General features: G+C 40.8%; 1 protein-coding gene across 4 annotated transcripts in view; it reads right to left on the reverse strand.

Moving 5' to 3' along the window:
• Positions 1-22,910, reverse strand: part of XYLT1 (xylosyltransferase 1) — a 161,969-nt gene that overhangs the window by 55,107 nt on the left and 83,952 nt on the right. For all 4 annotated transcript variants that reach the window (XM_071760416.1, XM_071760415.1, XM_071760417.1 and 1 more), the window contains 2 exons: positions 1,103-1,275; positions 253-455 (listed from right to left, as the gene is read on the reverse strand). In XM_071760416.1, the coding sequence (XP_071616517.1) occupies positions 253-455; positions 1,103-1,275 (376 nt within the window). The remainder of the gene's footprint in view (positions 1-252; positions 456-1,102; positions 1,276-22,910) is intronic.

Consider the following 22,910-nt stretch of genomic DNA (forward strand, 5'->3'; position numbering starts at 1 on the left):
TTATCCTCTGCAGAAAAAGTACTGAAAAAAGGAGGAGGAGAATATTACCTTCACTGAATCCATACTCATGCCTTAGCACTTTCTGAGACATTCAGTCAAACTGTTTATCAGAGCCCTGGTAGGGAAGAATCTCTCCACACCTGGAGTTCCTTGCTGAGCTCCAGTACTTCCAGGACTTGCCATTCCTTATATCCTTTAATACGTATTTCATTTAGGAACAGAACACACATATTCTTAAAATACTCTTTGTACCTGATTGGGTAGTCAGCAGCACTGAGGTTGATGAAGAAATCCCATGGCCAGTCATTCATCTCCATTAAGTCCCTCATGGTCTGCAGGTAGGTGGACAAAAGGCTTGCTCCTCCCCAGATAGTTGCCATTCTCCAAGAAGTGACTCTCACGTTTGGGTACTGGTTGGCAAACTGGAGCACTTGTCGATGTAAATAATTGGATCTCTTTACAGGAGAAAAAAGTAATATATTCAAGTTACTCTGTCCAAAATTGCCCCTTCTTATATTCACTAATGACCAACTCTACTTCTTGACTCTCTGAGCACTGCTGTTGCTTTGCCCTCACTAACTTTGCTGCACAACTTTCTTTTGCTGAATGCTAAGTTGGAAATGTACAGGCACCCTTGTATAATTCTTTTTATTACAGCTACAGTAATCCCTAATCAGTGTAACTTGCTCTTACATATAATTTGTCACCAGTAGATGCTGAAGGGCTCCCATGAAGGAGGTCACTGTTACTACCTCCCTTTTACATTGTGAAGCAAAATAATTTGCCCATAGCACCGTGGGTCAGCTCTCTATCCAGTGGGCCTGCACTCTCAGTTCACATCATCAATTACTGTTAACTAAATGTACAACAGACAGACACAGACACCTGTAGACACATGGAGAGAAATGAATGCTGTCACATTGAGAAGGGAAAAAAAAAAAAATAAAAAAAAATAAAAAAGAGGCTCCAAACATATAACAGATGGAGAGACAAAAAGTGACACGCATTCTATGCAGCAGAGGTAAAAAGATGAAGATGATGACAATGATGGGTAGGACTGACAGATGGTGAGACAGGCAATTTATAACCAGTGATATATTACCTTGTCAACATGAATGTAATAAAAATGGTCTTTATGGTAAATAGCCTTAAACATGCGTTGGAGCTGCCGAGAGGCTCTGCCATGAACAACCAAGACAAATGCGATCCTGACTGGGTTGGCTGGCATGTATTCTACGGAGTCCTCATCCCACTGCACATTGTTGTTGGCTTTTCCTGTTTGAAAACAAAACACAGGACATCTCTGAGTGTATCCACAAGGCAGGGGTGCAGAGAGCAGTACACGTTTCACCTCAGCTCTTTCTTTAAAAACAGTTTCTAAGGAGAAGAGGGAATTCGTGAGGGGTGGCAGCCTCCATGCCATCAGCATCCTACCCTGCTGCTCCATCCCTGTACAGGGTCTTCACCCCCCAGGTAACAGCCATGCCAGCCTTCCCCACAGACTCTGCCTTCCTGCCTCAACCTGGAGGAGGCTGGATGAACATGGATAAGTACCTACACATGTTTATGAGTAGGCCCAAGCTCTATCTGGGTATGCACATTTTCATTTTCAAAGGAATCAGCTTAAAGCACTGTTCAAAATATTCAAAAAATGCGGAGGTCAACTCCCTCCCTGCTCCCCGAGAAATTAAATCCCCCATTTATCAAAAGATCAGTACAGCTCTGCTGAGAAGCTGGTGAAACTCTGCTGCTTGACACCTGCTCAGGATTATCTCAACTGATAGCATTTATTTGGAACAGCAGATGAAACCTGCAACATTTAAATGGGAACCTACATACCTTTACTTCTTCATATGGGACAGGGGCTTTGACAATTCTGTTTAAAACACGTGTTCAATTGAACAGAGAAATGGCCATGCATGAGCTGAGCCAGCTGGAAGTAGCAGCTGCATCATGTACAAGGCCATGAACATTTCTCCTTTCAGCCATACACAACACTTTGGCCAAATAAGAGACTTCCAACTCAATGCACACCTCTGTTCTCAAGAAATAATGAGCTCAAAAAAACCTCCCCAAGTTGGCAACCACAGGTGGGACAGGACCAATAAACTGATGCCATTTAGCAGATTTCCAGGTGTCCAGGGCAGCAAAAGAAATGTAGCATTTTGCTCTGTGACCAAATGCCTCTAACAAACTTACTGAAAGTTACCCCTCTGGATTCCCCCCCAAAGAATGACAGGGCAGACACCAATACATGTGAGCTGGAAAACCCATGTCCATTCTTGCAGGTAACAGAAGAATGTCAGCTCGAGTGCATTTTCAACCTTCTAGACACCAGAGTAATCAATACTCATAATTAAGAGTTTAATCTTCAACTACTGCAATATTACTAAATGCCAGAATAACAGAGCCCAATCATTTTCATATTTGTTGTGGTGCTGCACTCTGCTCAGCCATCCACCAGTCTAACTCAGAGCCAACCTGCTCATCTTTCACTCCCATGGCTTATTAATTACAACATCAGACTTCTCTAGCAGCACACAGCAACCTTTTAGAGAACTTTGTGAGCCACGTTAGTTTTTGTAAATCTACACAGCAGCTTCTGCTCTCAGCTTGGTATTGTCCTGCCTGCTGAGCAGAAGACCTCTGCACAGATACCTGGGTGCTGCTGACTTGATCTCAGCACAGCTCTGTGTCTGTGTCTGTGTACTCTGCCTTGATAGCATGAATCAATGGAGAGAGGACACCAGAAGAGTTATTGCTGTGTAGTTCAGCACATTATTTACTGCCATTACATCCATAAATGCAATCAGGGGCCCTGTGGTTACAGCAGTAGTGGCCATAATCACTCTGGAGAGACAGAGCTCTGCAAGCCCTACTTAAACTCACAGGAGCAGCCCCATTCCCTTCAGCAGGACCATTTCTGCAGGCAGCTGAGTGGTTGATGCTGAACGCAGATTTCTGCTATAAACTCCTTCTTTTCAATTGCTCACAACTTAGAACAACACAGCAGGATGAAAATTTCCAGGCTTGGCTTTTGTCTGAAAATGTTTTTCATTTTTGGTTTGAGCAAGACCAGTTTTGCTTTGTTCAAATGGCCAAAAGGCTAAGAAAATACATTTCTTCATTTAGAAAACACAATTTTGGTAACAAACCTAGTAACCAAGTAGGTGGAATTATATAAAAAGAATGAAAAACTTCACTAAACAATTTACCAGTAAGCCATCAGGACCTGACAAGAAGTCTTTGTCTTAGGGCTTAATAATAGCAACATTTATCTGGGCTTATCTAGAACTCTTGCTGGAGTTAAGGCCCAATGATCCATTACAGCAAGTGCCTCCTTTGCCATCAGGCTCAAGAGGGGATGTTCTGTCTTCCTGCAGTACCCTCAAGCCAAGACAAGGTAACCCCTGAAGCACAGCACGTGTTTATCATCCTCAGATGAAAAAGCAATTTTTTACTATGCCAGAAAGCTAGAAAACTATCTTCAGCAAGATTAAATCCAACTCTGGAATGCCAATTTTCATCTCCTGTCTAGGGAAAAATTCATTTGTTTCCATGGTGGCCTTTGTGGACATCTTTACTGAAGGAAAAGAGTTTTCTTTTTCCGAGTATTGTTTATATATATGTATGTGTATATATATATATGTTTATAGATATTTAGTTATTATTCCTATTTTCATGTAAAAGGCCCACTGGCCCAGTAGAAGTGTAGAAGACCCCTCTGACAAATACTGGTATTCACCAAAAATTGGGCTGAGCAGCACGTGCAATTTTGGTGAATATGTATCCTGAGAAGCAAGCAGCCAGCCAGAGCTCTGTGTGTCCCAGCCACGTCCATTTGCTGCCAGGACATCACCTGCTTTTCTGTGCCTCTAAGGAGTGACATGAGCTGATTACATTCAGCATCCTCAGGCATCTGCAACTTTGCCTGCTGGCTGAGCACACCCACTGCCCAGGTCAAAGAAGTGCTGCCTTTCAACCCCAGCAAAACAAACCAAGTGCCTGATGAAGACATTTACCATGACTGCTCCTGTGTGTGGTTTCTTACAGTGGTTTTCAACTTGCTCAGCAAAGTAGGAGAGGTCAGATCTGCTGACAAGATCTTCTGTGCAACTGCCCCGGGGGGCACAAGGATTGGAGAGGGGTGTTTATTGTTTAGGAAAGGAAACGTGGCTGGTTATGTTCTGTAGATTTCCTCAGAACTGCTGTTACCCACACTTTTCATCTGTGAGTCAGCACTGAGCACTTTGGCTAAAATTTCAGAAATCATACTGCTATTGAGAAGTGGAGATTTTTTTGCAGTCATGTTCTGTCTCAACAACCTTGCTCTAGTATTTTTCAATCTCAGACTTTATCATGAATTATGGAAGCAATTTATGATCCTATGTAAGTTCATGTGATCAAGTAATCCATAAGCAAAAATCAATGGAAGATAGGTGGGAAGCAGCGAGACAATTTACAAGTACTCAATGTTCATTTAACACCAAAGAGACAGATTTCAGTAACATTCTTGCCATGCTGAGCAGAAGCCCTGGCTTGGAACAAAGGGGCTGCTGAGGTGGGCATTTTGCAGCTGCAATAATCATTTCAGAGGGTGACAATATAAACTTAGGGCATTCAGAGAAGAGCTATTGACTTAGATGGTCAATTCTCTTCAGGAGAACACTGGAAATTTCTCTACAGTGACTCTGCAAACTGATAAGCAGCTCTGCATCCCTGCAGAATTTCATACAAAAAGGGAAACCCATTGTCATTACAGATTTGAGTTCTGCTACAGTTCCTGTGACGGAGAGATTTCTATCTTGTCTATGAGCAAAAAATAAAGTGCATAAAAGGAGGAAGATAGGATGATAGACAACAGATCTAGAACAGATTCATATTCACAGGTGGATCATTAGAAGAGGAATTGTTTCTATCTTTTCCCAAAGGAAAAAAAACAAAAAAACAAAAAAAAACACAAAAAACAAAAAACAAAAAACAAACAAAAAAAACAACAACAACAAAAAAAACCAAAAAACAAAACAAAACAAAAAAAACCCAAAAAACCCACAAAACAAAACAAAAAAAATGGTAATTTTCTGGTTTGGGATTTGATTGTTCTGAGCCAGCTTTGTCATCCTTCCCTGACTGCTATGAAATATTTGTGCTGCATGCACACCTTTCAAGACTCACTCAAGAACCCACTGGGACAGGTATTGTCCATCCAGCAAATCCAGAAAGACACCCTGCACCACAAAACTTTGTGAATGTTTTTCACCTGATTTGAAGGATTCGTGGTGAAAGAAGAAACAGAAGAATCTTGAGAACAAAGACTGAAATAATTTCTCTCACAAAACCTGTGAAAGCAGCTGGGTTAACATCAGACAGCTCAGTGCAGAACTTCAGTGATATGTCCCCATGCACACGTGTGTGCTGCAATAGCACGTTGGGTTTCACACAAAACCAGGGAGCATTTGGTCTGAAGCAGCCTGACATATTTCAACTTCATTCTGTCTTGCAGTCAGGCTCAAGTAGTTACTGAAACTGCTTTTATGATTTGCAAATGACCCCCTCATTATCAGATACTGCCATACTCCACTTGCAACACACACTAAACTTAATTTACTACTATACTCATCTACAGGCCAATAATCTCAGTAACAAGCTTGCTTCTCTAACTATTCTAATTATGAAAATTGTAGCATTCCTGGGAGACAAATCTCAATTATTTGTAGTTTTGCTGGAGTGTGTTAGCCAGGCATTTTCTCCCTTTCCCACTGACTCTCATGAATAAATAAATAACACTCAAAAGAAGCAGTAAATTAATTAATGTTGAATTAGAATTTCCTAATATTTATCATATCAATTAACAGCCAATTAGCACATCATTATCAGCATTATTAGCATGAATATAAAATGCCTTCTAGGTGAACCTTGGGTTATTTTTACCACATGTGGTTGCATTACTGGACTTAAAAGATAATATAAAGCAGATTCAACAGCAGACAAAAATATTCCTTGCAAAGACTATTCCATCCTATTGCACCTTACACCTCATTTCGATTTAATATTTGGGAGGCAACACACTTGGAAACCACACAAAAAAGAGACAAATGGCTATGCACAGGTACCTGTGCCATTAGAGGCCTAAGAAAATGCTCTAATGAAAGAGCTTTTCCCAGCTTGGCTCTCAGGGCTAACCAGCAACCCATTCACAGTGGGACCCCCCCAGCTCTGAGTCAAAACCTGTGGAAACCAACCAGCCCATCAAGTAATTCCTGAGTGTGCCAGTTGTGTGTCTGTACACTCAAGACAGAAGGAAAAAATCCAGTCTGTTTTTTATGTTTAATGCATAAGGTGTGAGGTGTTTTCTCAATGTGTGGAGCCACCCTCCTCCTATCCCAGCAAGCTCACTGCAGGGTGACACTTCAGCCACGTCTTGTGGCCCCAGAGCTGACTCCCACCCAGCAGAGTGAATGGTGTCAGGGAAACCTTGTGCTCAGTGTGGTGGTAGAGGATACAAAAGGAAGAAAGCAATGGAAAGGTTGAGACATATGTTTAGATATCTTACCCACCACTAACTGTTGCTAAGGATGCTCCTTTCAACAGTACAAAACTGATGAGAACAGGAATTTGTCAGATGAGATAAGTCACCCCCACCACTCCAAAGAAAACTGATGACACAAACCCAAACTGAAAACCTCAACCACTGTTTGCATTTTCTGGGCAGAATTAAAGCTGTGCCAGCAGCACTCTGGCTTCTACAAAACCAGCCCTGCAGCACTGAAAGGTACCTGGTTCCTCTGGGCAGGCTACCAGCACATCCTCCTCATCCTCCTCAGAAAGCCCCTGCCAGTGCTGCTGGTGATCCAGCTGCCTGCACTCTCCTGCACCTCTAATCACACAGCAGCAAGATTCACACGGCATAAATGCAGCAACATGATTTAGGTGCCTAATTTAACACATCAGCCTTTCTAAAAAGCCCATGAAAACAGAATGACTCTCCAGAGGCTGTGCAGGTGACAGCAATGGAGTCAGAACTGTCCAGAATGGCAACAAGTCTCTTTACAAGGCTCCTTTCTGCTGCTGATTCAGGTCTCTCTCAGGCCATAGTGTCACACTGTATGTACAGGAGTCTCCTCTGGTACAGCACAGCTCCTCATTGGGTCCTGCTGATTGCCCTAGGGGCACCTAAGCCAGACAGTTTAATTTGGGTGGCCTGAATGACACACCAGAGAACGCCAGCCCTCTCACTTGGGTTACATCCCGACTTGGACACCAATGACAGGCTCACTGCCAAAACCAATTCTGGGCTTCGGAGTCAGCTCTTCTCTACACTGATGCACTTTGCTCCCTTCCCTGCCAGAGAAGCCTTTAGATTTCTTGTGCACGACAAGAAGAAAACAGGAAACGTTCTCATTTCAGTTCAGACTTTCTCTTCTGCCTCAAATCATCAGCAAGTTTAATCCTTCAAAGAACAGAAACTTGAAAGCCCACCAGTTACTACAAAGCAACCAAGGCATACATTAAACAAGACAGCAACAATCTCAACAGAACAAATCCCCAGCATAACAGCAATAGAGCTCTGCAAAGCCTCAAATTAACATCTGAGGCAGCCTTTGCTGCCCCAGTGCCTGTTTCTGTGTTCTGCTGGCACATCAGTAACCTTTACTCCATCTCTTCCTGTCGTGCTCACAGCACAAATAATCAATAAGGAGTAAAACATAAGCAATTACATAGTTAAAATGAGTCTCTACTTCACACACCCTCCCAGGAGGTATTTCTGTACTGCTGAGACTAATAAGAATGAACAGGTAGATAAAAGCATGTTTGTTACCTGTCTGATCAATGTCTTCCCATTCTGTTTTACTGTGCTGTCATCTTTTAAGTCTTATGCAAAGTCTCTTTTCTCTTAGATATTCTGAAGCTATGAGCAGTTAATCACTATTAACAGTTGGTGTAAGGTCAGGATCAAGTTAATTTATACCATATGAAGCTCTGGTCTGCTAAATCAAAATTATTCCTTCCTTTGAGTTTCCCATTACATCTGTATCCCATTTTTTTAAATGCAGAATTGGAAAGACAAAGTCTGCTTTTGTTCTGTGCTCAAGTTAATTATGAACATAATGTTGGAAACGGACCAAAAAGTCAAGACTTTCACAGGTACTTGACATAGCTAGTTTGAAAAGGTCCAGTTAAGTAGCAAGGCTAAAGACTAACTCCAGCAAAAGCCAAACCCACAAACCTGTGCCTTGTGTCCACGTCTTGTAAAATGTAAAAGTTCAGTCTTACTAGTTTAGCTGACATGAGCTGCACAAGTGAAATTAATATGAATTTTACAGTAGAGTCAGAAGAGAGACAAAGATAAATAGCACATCTGGGCAGATTCACTCCAAAGCTGCCAGGGTTTGCTTCCTTTGCATCATCCCTTTGAGTCAAGCTTTATGGATTTCAAAAGCTGCAGGGCTGGGGCACAGCTGAGTGCTTTTAAGAATCTCACACTGTGGCAATAAAGGATGTGGGCAATGTCAGATTGATGTATGTGTATGTACCATAAATATGCCCTGGGTGGGTACACACACACTGTATATACTGAAAGGTTAGTAAGGAAATAATTGGAATTGAAATATTGAAATGAAAAAATCCACACCTGAAAATCCAGCCTTCCACAGAAACAGATTTGGTTTCTGCATTCAGAGTGTACACTTTCCAGCAAGTGTGCACTTATGCACAACTACTGTCAGGTATCCTTTAGATCAAAGATTTCCCCCAAATGACCCAAAGTAAATCTCCCAAGCAAGAGAGCTGCAGAAGTGTGGCCATCCCATTCCTGCAGGCTTTCCCCTCAAGCACCTGGGATTTTTTCTCTCTGGTCAGCAAAGCCAGCATTAGCAGATTCACTTCCAGCTCTGCAGATCCCAAGGCTCAGCTCAAGTACTCCTAGCAAGACCTGGACATTTCCAGCCTCCCTACATGAAGCTCCCTAGATTGTCACCCAAGGCTCCTCAGGTGAAAATGTCCTTTAGATAAGGCTAAATGGGAACCATAAGACAGGAATTAGAGCATTAAATACTGTTCTGAGATCTGTGCTTTCCCTTAATATTGGCAATAACCCATATGATAATTTTTTCTTTTCTCTCTATTATGTGCATTAAGTGAGCTAACTGTGTAATTCAAATTTCTAAAGAAATATATGACCTTACATTGTCTACCTATTACTCCCTATATAAAGTACTTCTCATTTGTCCATCTGAATAGTAACACATGAATTATTTTTATCACTGATCATTTCTTGTACTTCAGAAAGCTTGCTACCATGTGTACTACTTAAAGGATGAGTGTGAATAATATTACTCAACACAGGAGAAAAAGAGAACCAATCTTTTCTTGGTATATTACTTGTCAGGGAGAGGAATGCAACATAATTATATTGTGACATTTCCAACTGCAAATAGATTCTGCTGTAAGCAATTAACACTGGTTCCTTTGGCAGACTTCAAAAGATTACTCATATGGTATGCTAAGTGATAGTAACATTTGAATAATAAATAACACCTCACTATTTTAGCTACATTTTAATATAGGGACGGGTCAAAACACAGGAGAAAAAGGAGAAAAAAGACAGATGTAAATTCTTGCACAGGCCACACACTGCAAAATTGCTCGTTAACATGGAAAACGTTCAAGAGGGAACTATGCACAGTTTTAGAAAAAACAAGCACAAATGACAGGAAGCATTCAGGATCTAATTAAAATGGAGAATCATGTTCTATGCATGGTGTGTAACAACCTACATGGAGACAGGAAAGGTAAGGCTGGGCTCTCCTTCCTGCCTGGAATGCTTTCCAGAAGCTGCTTCTGATCAAGAGGGATTAGTAAAGATGGCTTAAGAAGAAAATCATCAAGCATTAATCCTCTAAACATTTCATAGCCAACATATCTTTAATACAATCCCTCTAATCCAATTAGGGTGCCTTGAAAATCCTATCTTGAATTCCATACTTCCCTGGGATGGGTTCTGTGTGACTGAACCCTCCATTCACAAGGCAGCAGCTGGATGCCTCCCCTGCTCTCCAGTCTGCTCCCTGCCCTTGGCTGCCAGGAACCCCCAACCCTGCCCACCAAGAGGCTGCCCCAGGGCTGCAGGAGCAGCCAACACCTCAGGCAGGTTGAGCACTCCCAGAATTTTTAAAAGCCCCCCAAGCAGTTGTAGGTTTTAGATAAGCAACATCTCTTTCATTCATAAACACAAATACACACATGAGAAAGCAAAGACATAATTTTGACTCCCCATTTCACACCTGAATAGCAGTTGCTTAGAAACACCATTGGTGAGAAAAAGTGGACCACAGCCTTAGCAGGTAGATGTGGATTCTGACTTTTTAACATTGTGGGAAACACAATTCCTAATACAGTGTTTTTGCAAGCAAGGAGCAGATGACTACCCATTCCATCTTAACTGGGTTTGATTTTTTTAAACATGTCATACTCGGGCTGGCTTCCACAAGGATGTATATTCACACTTACATTTATGGCCAAAGACTAGAAAGCAACAGCATAGTCTTGTTGCTAAAATAAAGAACTTCCACTCTATTACTCCATCACAGTATAAAATGATCCCATTAACATACCACTAGAGGAAAACAAAGGAAAATGAAATTGCTGGCAAAGGGAAATGTTCAACAAAAATAAAATGAAGTGATTTTTCTGTATTTCACTAGACATTTCGGCTTTGTTGTTAAAAAAACCCAAAGTGCAGCAAATGTCATTTTATTGACAAAGTAAGCTACTGGCTGCCACTGCAAGCATCTGGGGAGAATCTGTATGCAGAATACATTCTTGCAATAACACCATAATTTATAAACCAGAGTTATAAATTTTGCTCAGCTTTTAACAAGGCTATGATGCCCTTGGATGTCAAGGAGCTGCTTAAAACAATACCTTGCAGACGAAGCCCACTCTGTCTTGCAAGAGAGGAATATCTGTGCAATACTTAAAGTAAATTAAAAAAATGTTGGCCTTTTATGGACAAAAATAATAGTGGACATTATTTATAAAATAATTTTATCTCTGCTCTTAGAGTCTGTCTCCCCATCCAGCCACTCTCCACGTTAGCAGTCGGAGGCACTAAATTTGTCACCAGGCAGTTCCCATTTACTGCAGCTGGGCCTGATCCTTCCCTTCCAATGCTGCCACCCTGTGCTGGCAAGCTTTTAGCAGGACTTTGCCTTCAGGGAGGCCCTGCTTGTGCACAGCTTATCCCACACCACTGAATTTGGGGAATCTGACAGCAGTGAGCATGACGTATTAGCATGAATCTCTAGGAATACCTTAACAGTGCAGCATACTATGAGACAGGGCACTTGTCCAAGTAGTTATGCATTTTAATTAGGTAAAAAAAATGCCCCCGAGCTCTAGATGTAATTCAGCAGCACAGGCTTCCAACATAATTGGGTTTTTTCCTGCCACCTGCTCACTCATACACAAGTTATCTGACCACTCCTCTCACAAGGTGAGGCTTACAAAAACAAAAAAACAGAAAAACAAACAACAAAAACCCTAGAAAAGCAAAAATAATTGCATTCAGATGTAACTCATAGTTCCCCCTCCTCCAACAAGACAGGGCCCCAAACTGAACAAATTAATTCACAATCTGGCTTTTGCAGTACAGTAGGACATAAAAATCATCAACTGGCAGCAAAACTGCTAAGTAAAACTAATTTAGGAGATGAAAAAGCGTGAAACACAAGAAGCATCTCACAGATTGTAAAGTGACATGTTTATTTTAAAAAGAGACCAGAGAAAATAAGAAATATTGGCACAGCACAGCAATTACAACCAAAAGACTCCCTGGCTCTCAGTTGGTTACAGCTCGGCAGCATCTGCAGACTCCAGGGCTGAAGAGCAGGTGCCCTGCAGCCCTCAGACATCGAGCACCTGAGTGCCAGCACCCGCAGCAGCACAGGACAGGTTCAGTCAGTCCTCATCACAGTTTTCCCTTCCTCTGGAAGAGGAGGGTGAGGAGGTGGAGGGGGGGGAGAGAGACAGGGAAAAAGTTGCAACAGGTTTGCTGCAAAAATACTTATATACTTAATTATCTGCAAGGGTAGGATCAGCAAGCATCCTAATGCTAGAACTCCAGGTACAGAAAGATACAAAACCACAGCACCAGGGAAGTCAGATTACCCAAATTACCCCAGCAGCTGCTGCTGCAAAAACCTCCATGTGGCTCTGGGACTACCAGGAATTCATCCTCTCATATCTCAAAAGCTAACACCACTCCCAACCCCCTTATTATGTAATAAATGTAACTTTTTAAGGCAAGGAGTTAAAAGAGTAGTAGCCACAAAAGTCTTTCCAGTTCAACTCCTGACTTCCATCTCCCGCTATGCAGAAGGAGACATCCATCTGAAATCACTGGAGAATCAACAATGTAAAGTAAGTATCAAGAGAGATTTAGCAAGTCTGAACCAAATACCGTTCAATTTGCTCATGTTCCAGCTCAGAGCAATTCTTGATCTATATAAATGCAGATTAACTTCGAGCTTCCTTAACAATCCCCCATTTTAGCTAAAAGAATCAAGTACAACTGAGCTGCAATTTCCTTCAAATATAATTTCTTTTCAAATACCTTTATTTTTACACTAAAAGAATGATGAAAAATCTCTTCATATTAGCTCTCAAGACAGTATTGTTAGAAGGTGAATTTTTTACTCAGACACACACCACTCACTCTGTCCCTTTCGTCTGTGAGACTGACAGGGCAGAACCCATCACCCAGTCACCGCTAAAAATGAATAATTCTGGAGGATCCTTCCCCTTGTGCCCCAGGGACATCTCCCTCTGGCAAACAGCTCCCTTCCAATCCGAGTACCTGGGTCCTGCCACACTCACTTGAAGTGCAGGAAGACTGTAGACTGAGTTAATACTCTCAAAAATAGGGGCCAAAGTATCTTGATGAGGATGCTTAGAAGAGTTTTCAGTTGCACTTTTAATTTCTGGAATGACTTTATGTAAATTAACTCATTGTCTTAAGACAATAAATAGTTACTGTTCAACAGGACAACTTTCAGAGTTGAAGACAACATATGAATTACAATGCCTGTTTACTGGCAACCCATTTACTAGAATAAAATCACTCTCCAAATCCAGAAGTCAGCTAGTATGGAAAGGGTTAATGTTACATTAAGTCAAGATATATTTAAAAATAACAATTATTCCTGACACTGTAATTACATTGCCCTTGTGTATAATCCCAAAAGCACAGAGACCTTTTGCCAAAGGTGATTTGAGTGTTAATATGAAACCCAACGTGTGCTCTTTTTAATTACATATGTGCCTGCTGAGAACATACGATGGAGTCCAAAAAGCTAATTCATTGTCAGCATGACAGCAAGGACTAATATTAAATCTTGCACACCAAGTTTTTCAGATTACCAATTACCACACAAAAATAGGACACGCTGCAAATGGGGTAATCAGCATGGAAGTAAGATGCAAACAAAATATTGCTAAATACAGCTCAGCTCTGAGCCAGCAGTAGGTACAGGAAATCTCCAAATAGTTGATCCTTTCTCTTCCAAACCAGCAGCACCCAGCTGGTCAAACTCCAGCCCTACTTACACCAGGTTTGCACTGACTTTCACCATGCTGATCCTCACCAGCACCATAACCAAGTGGAGACACTGTTGTCTACAGACCTCAGTAGTTAAAGTACAGGCTTCAATTGCTAATTCTATCCAATCATATATGAGAGCAGTACAAACCAGACTATGGTGGGCTTTTTTTCCTTTTTGTGCTTAGCCTTAAATTTTCTGCATTTCAGAGATGTTGCTGAGTGTTTCTGTGTACCCTTCCTCCATATCCCTAACAGACTTCTTAGAAATCAGAATTTCTAAGAAATTCTAAGATTTCTTAGAATAGAAAATATTCTAAGAGTCAGTTTATACCTCTTAACCCACACCAATATACTAACACACACTTTTATTTACTTTTAATTATGGGCATATTCAAGCATCAGTCAGCATTTTCTAAAGCAAGTGCCTGGAGTATGAGGAGGAGAACCCAGAGTCAATACACACCAGTGAACTAACCCTGGGGAAATGAGACATAAACACAATTCTGAAGGCAGCAGAGACCCAGCCAATACTTCTAACTGCATCTTTATGTGCCTTTTTGTTGCTTTACTGATGCATTATTAATTAATAAGTACTGAGCCTTCCCAACAGGGCATTTTAAATAACAGCTGAATTTCTTTATGGATGATTATGAACCATAAAAGTATATCTGCATGTTCAAAGCAATAAACATGGCCAGGTAGGGAGCCTGAACTGCTGGGGAAACTGCTCTTTGAAGCTTGAAGTTTTAGGGATGCTAAATGCCTACTGTGTAGTATTATGTAATTTCCAGTCTAGCTTAATCCAATTAATATGAAGAAATGGAGATTTTTTGCATTTTGCCTCAGCATAGGCAAATGCTGTTTGAAAGGGAGATGATGGCATTTCAGAAATGCTGCAGGGTCAGTGAGGTTCACTGCTTTCCCCAAATGAAGCTACACACATTTAGGCCAGCTAACAATTATCATTTTCAGCTCTCAACCTAGATAATGAAAAGAAAAATGTCAAAATGCAATTATTTTAACTCAAGATTTATGCAAATGATGAAATAGGTTTCATCAGCTTTGAAATCTTTTATTCATGGGTGATGCAAGGTTTTTACATTCTGCTTGAATTTTGGACATACTCAGGAAGTTTTGAAGGTTTATTTAGCACTTTGCTTTTATAGCTGGCCAGTATTGGCTGTAGGTTAAAATAAATTTGTAATACTTGAAGATGAAAAGCCACGTGGAGTTTGTATTTATCTATAGGATATTTTTTCTATCTCCACCTCAAAAATTAAAAAGCTTCCTTCAATTCAAAAGAAAATTCCAGCATCAGTAGTCTACAATATTGCCATCTTTAAGGAAGAAAGGAACCTGCACCTTCTTTTCACTCTTCCTTAGAATGAGAATTCTTGGTTTTTTTTGCCTATTGACTGTACTTAAAATTTCTTTCTAGTCTTAAAACTGGTACAAAGACAACAAAAGGGCAGGTTCAGCTGTGCTTGCTGATCCTATTGTCTGCCTTCTAGATAAATGATCAAGGCCCTTGTCATACAACATTTGGTAGATGAGAAAAAAACCCCACAATATCTACACTGTTTTCTGGACAACGAAACACAAAATTATTAATCTGTATTTAAGCAACTCTAGGCAAAAGAGCACATGTGAGAGTGCACAGAGCACAAGTGGATCAAGGCTCCTCAGTACATGAGGTCTATGGCCACTTGCATGCACTGAGTCTTACCCAGTAGCTTGGAGGGACAAATCCAAATGCCATCCTGTGGTTTTATTTCCAGCTCTTCCAAGGTCTCACATATCTCTTCCATAATCTACCATGTACCTTTGATATCCTGAGCACAAATCACTCAAACATAAGCTTGGACATCTGGAGTAGATACTTGGGATGTTTGGCAAAGTCATTGTGGCCCTTCTGCCCCCTTTGCCTCCTGGAATAAGCCACCCTACAGCCTTCTGGAATGATTTTTGTGTGCTCCCTGAGGACAGCCACTGTGGTAATGTCACCTCACCCTATCCTGGTCAGTCCTGGTGAAAACTTTTACTCATCTTCCAAAGCAAACAGAATTTGCTCATTTCCCCAGCAAACTACTATTATACTTTTTCTTTCTAATACTTCTTTCTGTCTCCTAATCTTAATTCTTCTGGTTTATGGCTCAGTCCTTCTACAGGGACTGATAGCAAACAGAAAGAATAATATCCTTCCTACTTTCAGATATTAAGATGGATCATTATTCCTCCTGATATGTTAGAAGATATTTATCAGTTTGAGTTATGAGGCCCTTCTGACTGTGAAGATTTAAACATCGATTTAATGCCAACTTAAAGACTCCTAAAAGTGTAGGAGATTGCATTAGATAAATAATTTAACAATAAAAGGTATATCAAGGCAGACATTATTGCAACCTTCCACCAATCAATTGCCATTTTCCATGTTTATCCAATTTTCATCTCAAGGCTCTGTACATCAAATTGCCATGACATATACTACACAACTGAAATAACTTCATCATCTAATAAAATTGCACAGCCATTAAAATTCTCCACTATCAAGACAGCTGACATTATGTTAAATATTGGCTTCAGTTCCATAGGGTAATAAATTCTGACCTAAATCCAATCTTTCATGGATAGCTGATTCATAAGGAAAAATTACTTTTTTGTCACTTTACCTTAGGAAATTTACTGTGAAAATGAACAGAGCAACAGACACTCTTTGAAATGTATGATAATTAAAAACACAGCTCCCTTCCTAGCCATCCTAAAACAAAGGAAACAGCTTTGTTTTGGTGCAATAATATCAGACATGCAACAGCTACCAGAGCCAGCACTCCCATGCACTTCCCAGCTCACCAATTGCCACCCTGCTCACAAAGCCAACAACCAGTGCCCCCCACACACCCTCCTGTCCCAAGCTGAAGCTGCAGAGATGAACAGAGTGAAATGGAGGGGAAACATGACAAAAAACTATTCCTCCAATTTCTTATGCATCACCAGGGTGCAAAGCTGGAGACCCAAGCCCACTGCTGTGTGGATCAGTTTGCTGGAGGTGCAGTGAGCCAGACCACAACTACAGCAGGACAGCTCCTTCCTGCCCCTCAAGCAGCCCCCAAAACACCAGGGTTTTCCGGGGATAGAACAATGGATTCCAGGCACTTTAGTGGCTTCAGAGCAACTTGGTTACCATTTTGTTCCTTAAAGATACTTTTGTTAGAGACTCTTTTAGTGGACTTGAAATTTGTTACTATTTTGTAATAAAATTATTTCCAAGTCTCTTGATAAACAGGATTGAAAATCCATTGAAATACCAAACCAACACCACCACTACACAGCATTTTTCCTCTGCCTGTACTTGCAATGGAGTTAAGTACCTGTCAGCCCTGGTCTGAACACAGCATGGATTTCCTGAGGGGTTCCAACAAGCCTGTGACACAGCAAGGAATTAAACTCAAGTTTCCATAATGCCAGTCTAGGGCTTACTTTCCAGTTTGTGTTTCTATGGCTGGTTAATGATCTTGTGTAATGGAGCATATTCTGCTGTTGGAGAATAGTCCATCACTCTTTAGTTGGGAGCTAATGACTTCTCTGAATAATCACATCCCCTGTGATGACAATACAATAAATAGACTTCGAAAAATATTTTTTCATCATAGGGACAAAAGAATATTTCCTTCTTTTTTCCTTCTTGATCTAAATGAGACCTCAGCCTGGATGGACTCCAGCATAATTCCCACAGCCATTTCAGGCTTGCACTGGGGCTCTCTAATATTACTCTTATTTCTTTCCTACATTTTTGCAGTCTGCAGAAATAGAAAGCAAACACCAAGAAAAACACAAAAATGACCTTGTCTGCATGCCTGGCAAATTATACATACTGATGGTCAAAAATGATTGAGAAAAATGAAAACGTGAGCTTGCATGTTAACTGCAGTCTTTTCTTTGTGAATGATGGGAGTTGGATCTAATGGGATTTCTTATTAAGAAAATCCAGAAGTCGACCATTTTAAATAATTTCCTTTTCTCTGACTAGATGAAGAATGCCAGAGATGTCAGAAACCTACTTGTATTATTCCCAGTGCAATATATATCAGTTTTTTTTGCTTTTAAAACTTCATGAGAAGCTTTGGTTTGTCTTCATCTGGCAGAAAACAGTAGAATCACTTACAAAAAGATACCATGTCCATGTAGCCTCAGTCTGCTGTGGCTTGGCAAAGGCAGTGTGTGTTATGTACAAGTCTTAGAAACATCTAATGTTAGCCACACCTCTCATTTTCCACTTGCTTCCTCTGGCAAGGTGAGCATCAGAGCCAGGCTGGGTTCTCTGTCCAGCTTCCACTCCTGTTAGGGAGTCTGTTCCTTCCAGAGCTTCTGAATGAGCCACCAAAGAACATGACTCTCAGACAGAGAGAATGACTTTAGGAGACCCTCACAGCTCCTCACAGACTTCAGAAATATAACTGAAATTCTTTAAGAGCACCTACATCTAGGCAAAAGAGAAAGTACAAATGGGTAAAACATCTATTGCTGAAAATTCTTCTTTTCAAAATCCCTTATCTTCTCTGCTCTTCAGTAAATTGCCCAGCCTTAATCACAGCCCAGAAATCGACAGCTAACAGGACACTGGATGGTTCTGTTTAGTTGTGCTACTGTCAAGCTCAACATGCTGCAGCACAGTAACACAGGAAATTTCAGCCTAAAAGTTGCACAGTATCAAATACTCCACTGCAGAGTGATGTCCATTGGCTGGATGGAAACATTCATTTCCAATTAAAAACCCAGGTGAGCAAGGAACCTGACTGCTCAAACTGCTATTTACAGCTGGGGACAAACAAGGGTGCGTGCCCATCACTGAAGCATTTATCTTAAAACTTTTAATGAGTTACACAAGTGAATCAAGGCAGCAACAAAACACTTCACCGTTTGTTTCAGCAAGAAAATCTCTACAAAAGAGAAGCAATCACCTTGCAACAAAGAAAATGATACCAGCACTTATATTCTAGCTATATGGAGGACTGCCTTGAACTCCAGTTGAATAATGAGCTTTTTAATGAGATTTACAGAAAAAGATTTTTTTCTACAGCTTTTTTTGTGGTGCTCCTTGACAAGACCTACAAGTGTTACAGACCATCATTCCTCAAGGACAACTGGTCATTAAAGTCAGCAAATGCATGCAGAAGGAACTGGCAATATAGTGGAAGATGAGCCATGAGCTTCTTTGAGCTGATCCATGCAAAGCTGATGTGGTATCTTACAGTCTCATAAAGATTTCATGTTCAAACTTACAGAACTGGTCCCCAAACCATCAGCAGGACAGCAGTCAGAAGAGTGCCCTCCTCCAAGAGTCTTCATTTGCCATGGTAGTGATTCCTCAGGGAATAAACCAAGGTAAGGAGAGCAATGTCTAAAAAAAAGCTTTTCATCAGGGTGCTTTTTATTTTTCCTAAACTCCTGAGATAACTCAAAGGCAAAATCCATACTGGTGTTGATAAACATGTGTGAAGTTGAAGTTTTTCCTGAATTTCACTGCCTGTAGAGAACAATACAGACCCCCCAAAACACTGCCAGCATGTAGACAGGGTAATGATGAATAGAAAACCTGAACCCAAGCCTGAACTGAGCCTTTACAGGCTTCCCAACAAGCTTAATGTGTACCACCCACTGACAAACTGCACCCACTCTCCTCAGTCTAGAAAAAGCACATTGTTAGGAGGTAGCAGGGCCCTTCTTTGAGCAGCATAACAGAAGGTGGTGTGGCAGGGGAATGCAGCCAATATTCTACTGGCAGTGCTGCCTGTAGAGGACCATGTTTTATCACAAGAACAACAATATGGGAAAATCTGTTTTTAAAAGGGAACAAGCAATTGAGTCCTGCAGAACAAATTCTATGAATTTAGTAATTTGAAAGAACAAATAATTGCTATTCAAATTATTTCCAATAAACTGTTTGAGTTAATAGATAATGATTTTCCTGCAGCATAATTCTGGTTTTTTTTAGTTTAAGTCTCCCCCCATTCTTACAGTGACATCCATGGGAAGAAAACTGATGGGTATGCACTGAAAGCAAGAGATGGTGGTGATGATCCAGCTTCAGCAAGCTCGAGAAGAAAACTGAAAAAGTCTTTGGTCACCCTAGAGGCTGATGAGTAAACTAGAGCAGGAAAATGAGGGACTTTTACCCACGGCCTTCTCAGTAAGGCCTGGACTTTAAAAGCAGTATTTTACAGTAAAACTGTAAACAGCATACTTCAGAGTTTCATGTGCATTAAACTAAGCCCAATGGTGACAGCATTCCTGGGAGCTAGGAGTATTCTGTTCTTCCTTGCAAAGGTGCCAACCTCTGAATAACCTCTGACACAACCGGATGAAAAGTCAGTGACAGATCATGGATATTAAAATAGTGAGTAAGGAATCGGGGCTATTCACTTCTAACACGCTCTCAAGTTATGCAAGATGAGTATTCATTTGGAAGACTAAATATATATTGAGCAGTTTAGAAACCTTTTCCAAGTTTGCTCAGCTACAGATTCTTATAATTGCCTTTTTCTACAGAAGTCATGCCCAGCAATCTCTTTGTGTCCCTGCTGACATTTTCGACATAAGCCAAAAAGTAAATCTGAGAATTGCTGTTGCCAGCTTACAACCAGTACTAACAATGACAGTCCAACAGTTTTATTATGGTTCCAAAGTCAAACTAGAGAAGAATATAACATAGAGACTGATTGTGCACCCTTAACTCAAGCTCAGTTCAGTATTACCATGCATCTACATTGCACAACTGCTTGCTTAGCACTGTATAAAAAGAAGATTTAGGTGCCACGTTTCCTCTCTGTCTACTGAAGTCAGTGTAATGAGTTAACACCAGTCCAACACAAATTTAATATTTAAAAAAAAAAAAAAAAAAAAAAAAAAAAGAGGGCCAGTTTAGCTCAAGTTTTCCTACTACAGAGAGAGGCTGTGTTTGGTGGCTTTGGTTTGTCTTTCTTTTCTCATCCCCCTCCCCATTCATCCCATTGTACCAATAATTTTCTCTAAACATAGTTGTATTTGACTCTCCCACACAACACTCTCCACTTGTTTCAGGTCTCTAGGAAGCATTAGCAATCACTTAAATACTTCTCTTTCCTATCTCTACATAGACAGTAATCTTTATCAAAATAGTCTCTGAGCTTCTGTTACCCTTGTGCTTCCTTCCCAGGAGGTTTGCAGTGAGCACACTCAGCCATTATCCTCTCCCACGCTTGTCCATGCTCCCCCTTTAATGCTCCAGAAAATAATATAATTTTCCAAAACAGAGGCTTGGTGAGAACTAGGGCTGCTGACCACAAATTTTCTACTCTTCTGCCCTCCGTTCCTCATGTCATGCATGGCTTTCAGCATTTTCTTAAGATGCCATCATTTGTCATTAAGATTTTCTGCAAATCTGCTGCCCTGGCCTGCCAGGGACCAACTCTGCAGGCAACAGATCCACAGGTAACCACACAGGTCCTGGGTGGAAAATGTGACCAGGCAGTAGCATCATGTGGAAAAAAAAAAAAACAGAAACATCAGTCTGATTGCATTCTTCCACTTCTAAACTTAAAGATGATCTTGAAACAAATCTTCTGTATTTAAATTAAAGGACTAACAGACACCCAAAATAGTACTCCCCTCACTGAATTTCTTCTAAAACCAGAACTGAAACTACACGAGACAGCACTGACACAGCCAGTCTGTGCTCTTACTTTGAAGCCTTATTTTGGGAAGCAGATTCCCTAGCTCTGCAACACCACAAGCTCATCCATCCCTGAGAAACATCAGCCTCCTGTCCTCCACACTGCAGCTGTCCCCAGAGATGCAGTGAGGTGGTAAAATTATGCTGCCCTGTTCTGGGATGCCACGAAGACTTTTCCAGCAATTCCAGCTTCCTTCAAAGGTGTACAAAGATCTTCCTTTTGCAAAGAAACCTGTCCAGTTTCTGAGCTGCTTTCATTTTCACCAGCCTGCACATCCAGCTTTCTGACAGGAGCTTCTGTGCACTTTGGGCCCTACCACTTATATCCATTTTCACCACATAAATGATACACTCCAGTTCTTGTCCACACAGTGAGGCAGGGCACACCTTCAGCCCAAACAATCAAGTGTCTTTTCAATACTTGCACCCTAATTTTAACTAAGCAATTAACTTGAGAATCCCTGGCAATTTATATTCTTCCTGGGATCTAATTTTTCTCTTTACAGTGCCACAGCTTCACTGATTTTATTAGATTTGGTTCTGCTTTACACATGTGAGGGCAGAGAAGGGACACACCACACATTTCATAAACTCTTTTCACCTAAAATTCAAGTACTGAATCTTGAAACATCCCTTTCTAACGAAACAAGTGCTGGAAACATGGCTTCCAGAACAGAACACAATCTCTGTACATGGGGTAATTACATCTTAGTGGTCTGCAGAGTACCAGTGTATGGCTTAAACACTATGAATTGTAAGCAGTTTTGTTCCACAGGATGCTGTTCACTGATAACTACTCAATTAGGGTTATTTTGCAATTAGTCTACTCACAATAAACTTATTGCAACAAGTCATCTGTGGTGCAGCAAATTAAAATGCTGTCTGGGCTGCATGTGCAGTGGCTCTTACATGCTCCTTAAACTGGATACAGCTCACCACAGTCACTTTGTCACACTAACAGCTTAAACGTACAGAAAAGCAGCAGCAGCCAAAGTAATTAGGAATCCTGAGTTAATGAGTAAAAAAAAAACAAAACAAAACAACAAAAAAAGCCAAATTGTGGTTTAAGTAACCTTTAAATTAAACAAGTGAGTCAAAAAATGCATTGCCCAAAATGTGAAAGCAAAGCCAAGCCATACATTGATCTGTCACTGTGCACATCCACATGCATACTAAGCAGCTGAAATTCTCTATTTGCTTAGTTGCCTCTCAATTTTTAAAAATTATATAGAGGCTGCTCCTGTTTTCATGCCTTCAAGAACTGCTCTGCTCCAAACCATACACATTTGGCATCTCAGTGGCTTATCCTCTCCTTTCCTGTAAATCTTACCTCTTTCTGCTGAGTGCTTTGAAGCAACCAGACAAAAAAGTACAGATTGCTATTACCTTTGTGCATCACTCAGTAAACAGAGCTCTGGAGCCCTTTTCTCTTCGTTTGAAAACCAAAAGAAGGCTGTGTTTTCTAAAGGGAAATGGAAAAATTTCTTCTCAGTGGCCTTTAAGAAACTGAAAACTCTTGCTTCAGTCTGCCAGAGCAGCATTAGCAATAAGCAAATAAGGAGAAAGTCTGATCTGCAAAGAACTCTTTCAGTGCTGATGAAT

This window comes from Heliangelus exortis, chromosome 17, assembly GCF_036169615.1.
Source record: "Heliangelus exortis chromosome 17, bHelExo1.hap1, whole genome shotgun sequence".
Lineage (NCBI taxonomy): Eukaryota > Metazoa > Chordata > Aves > Apodiformes > Trochilidae > Heliangelus > Heliangelus exortis.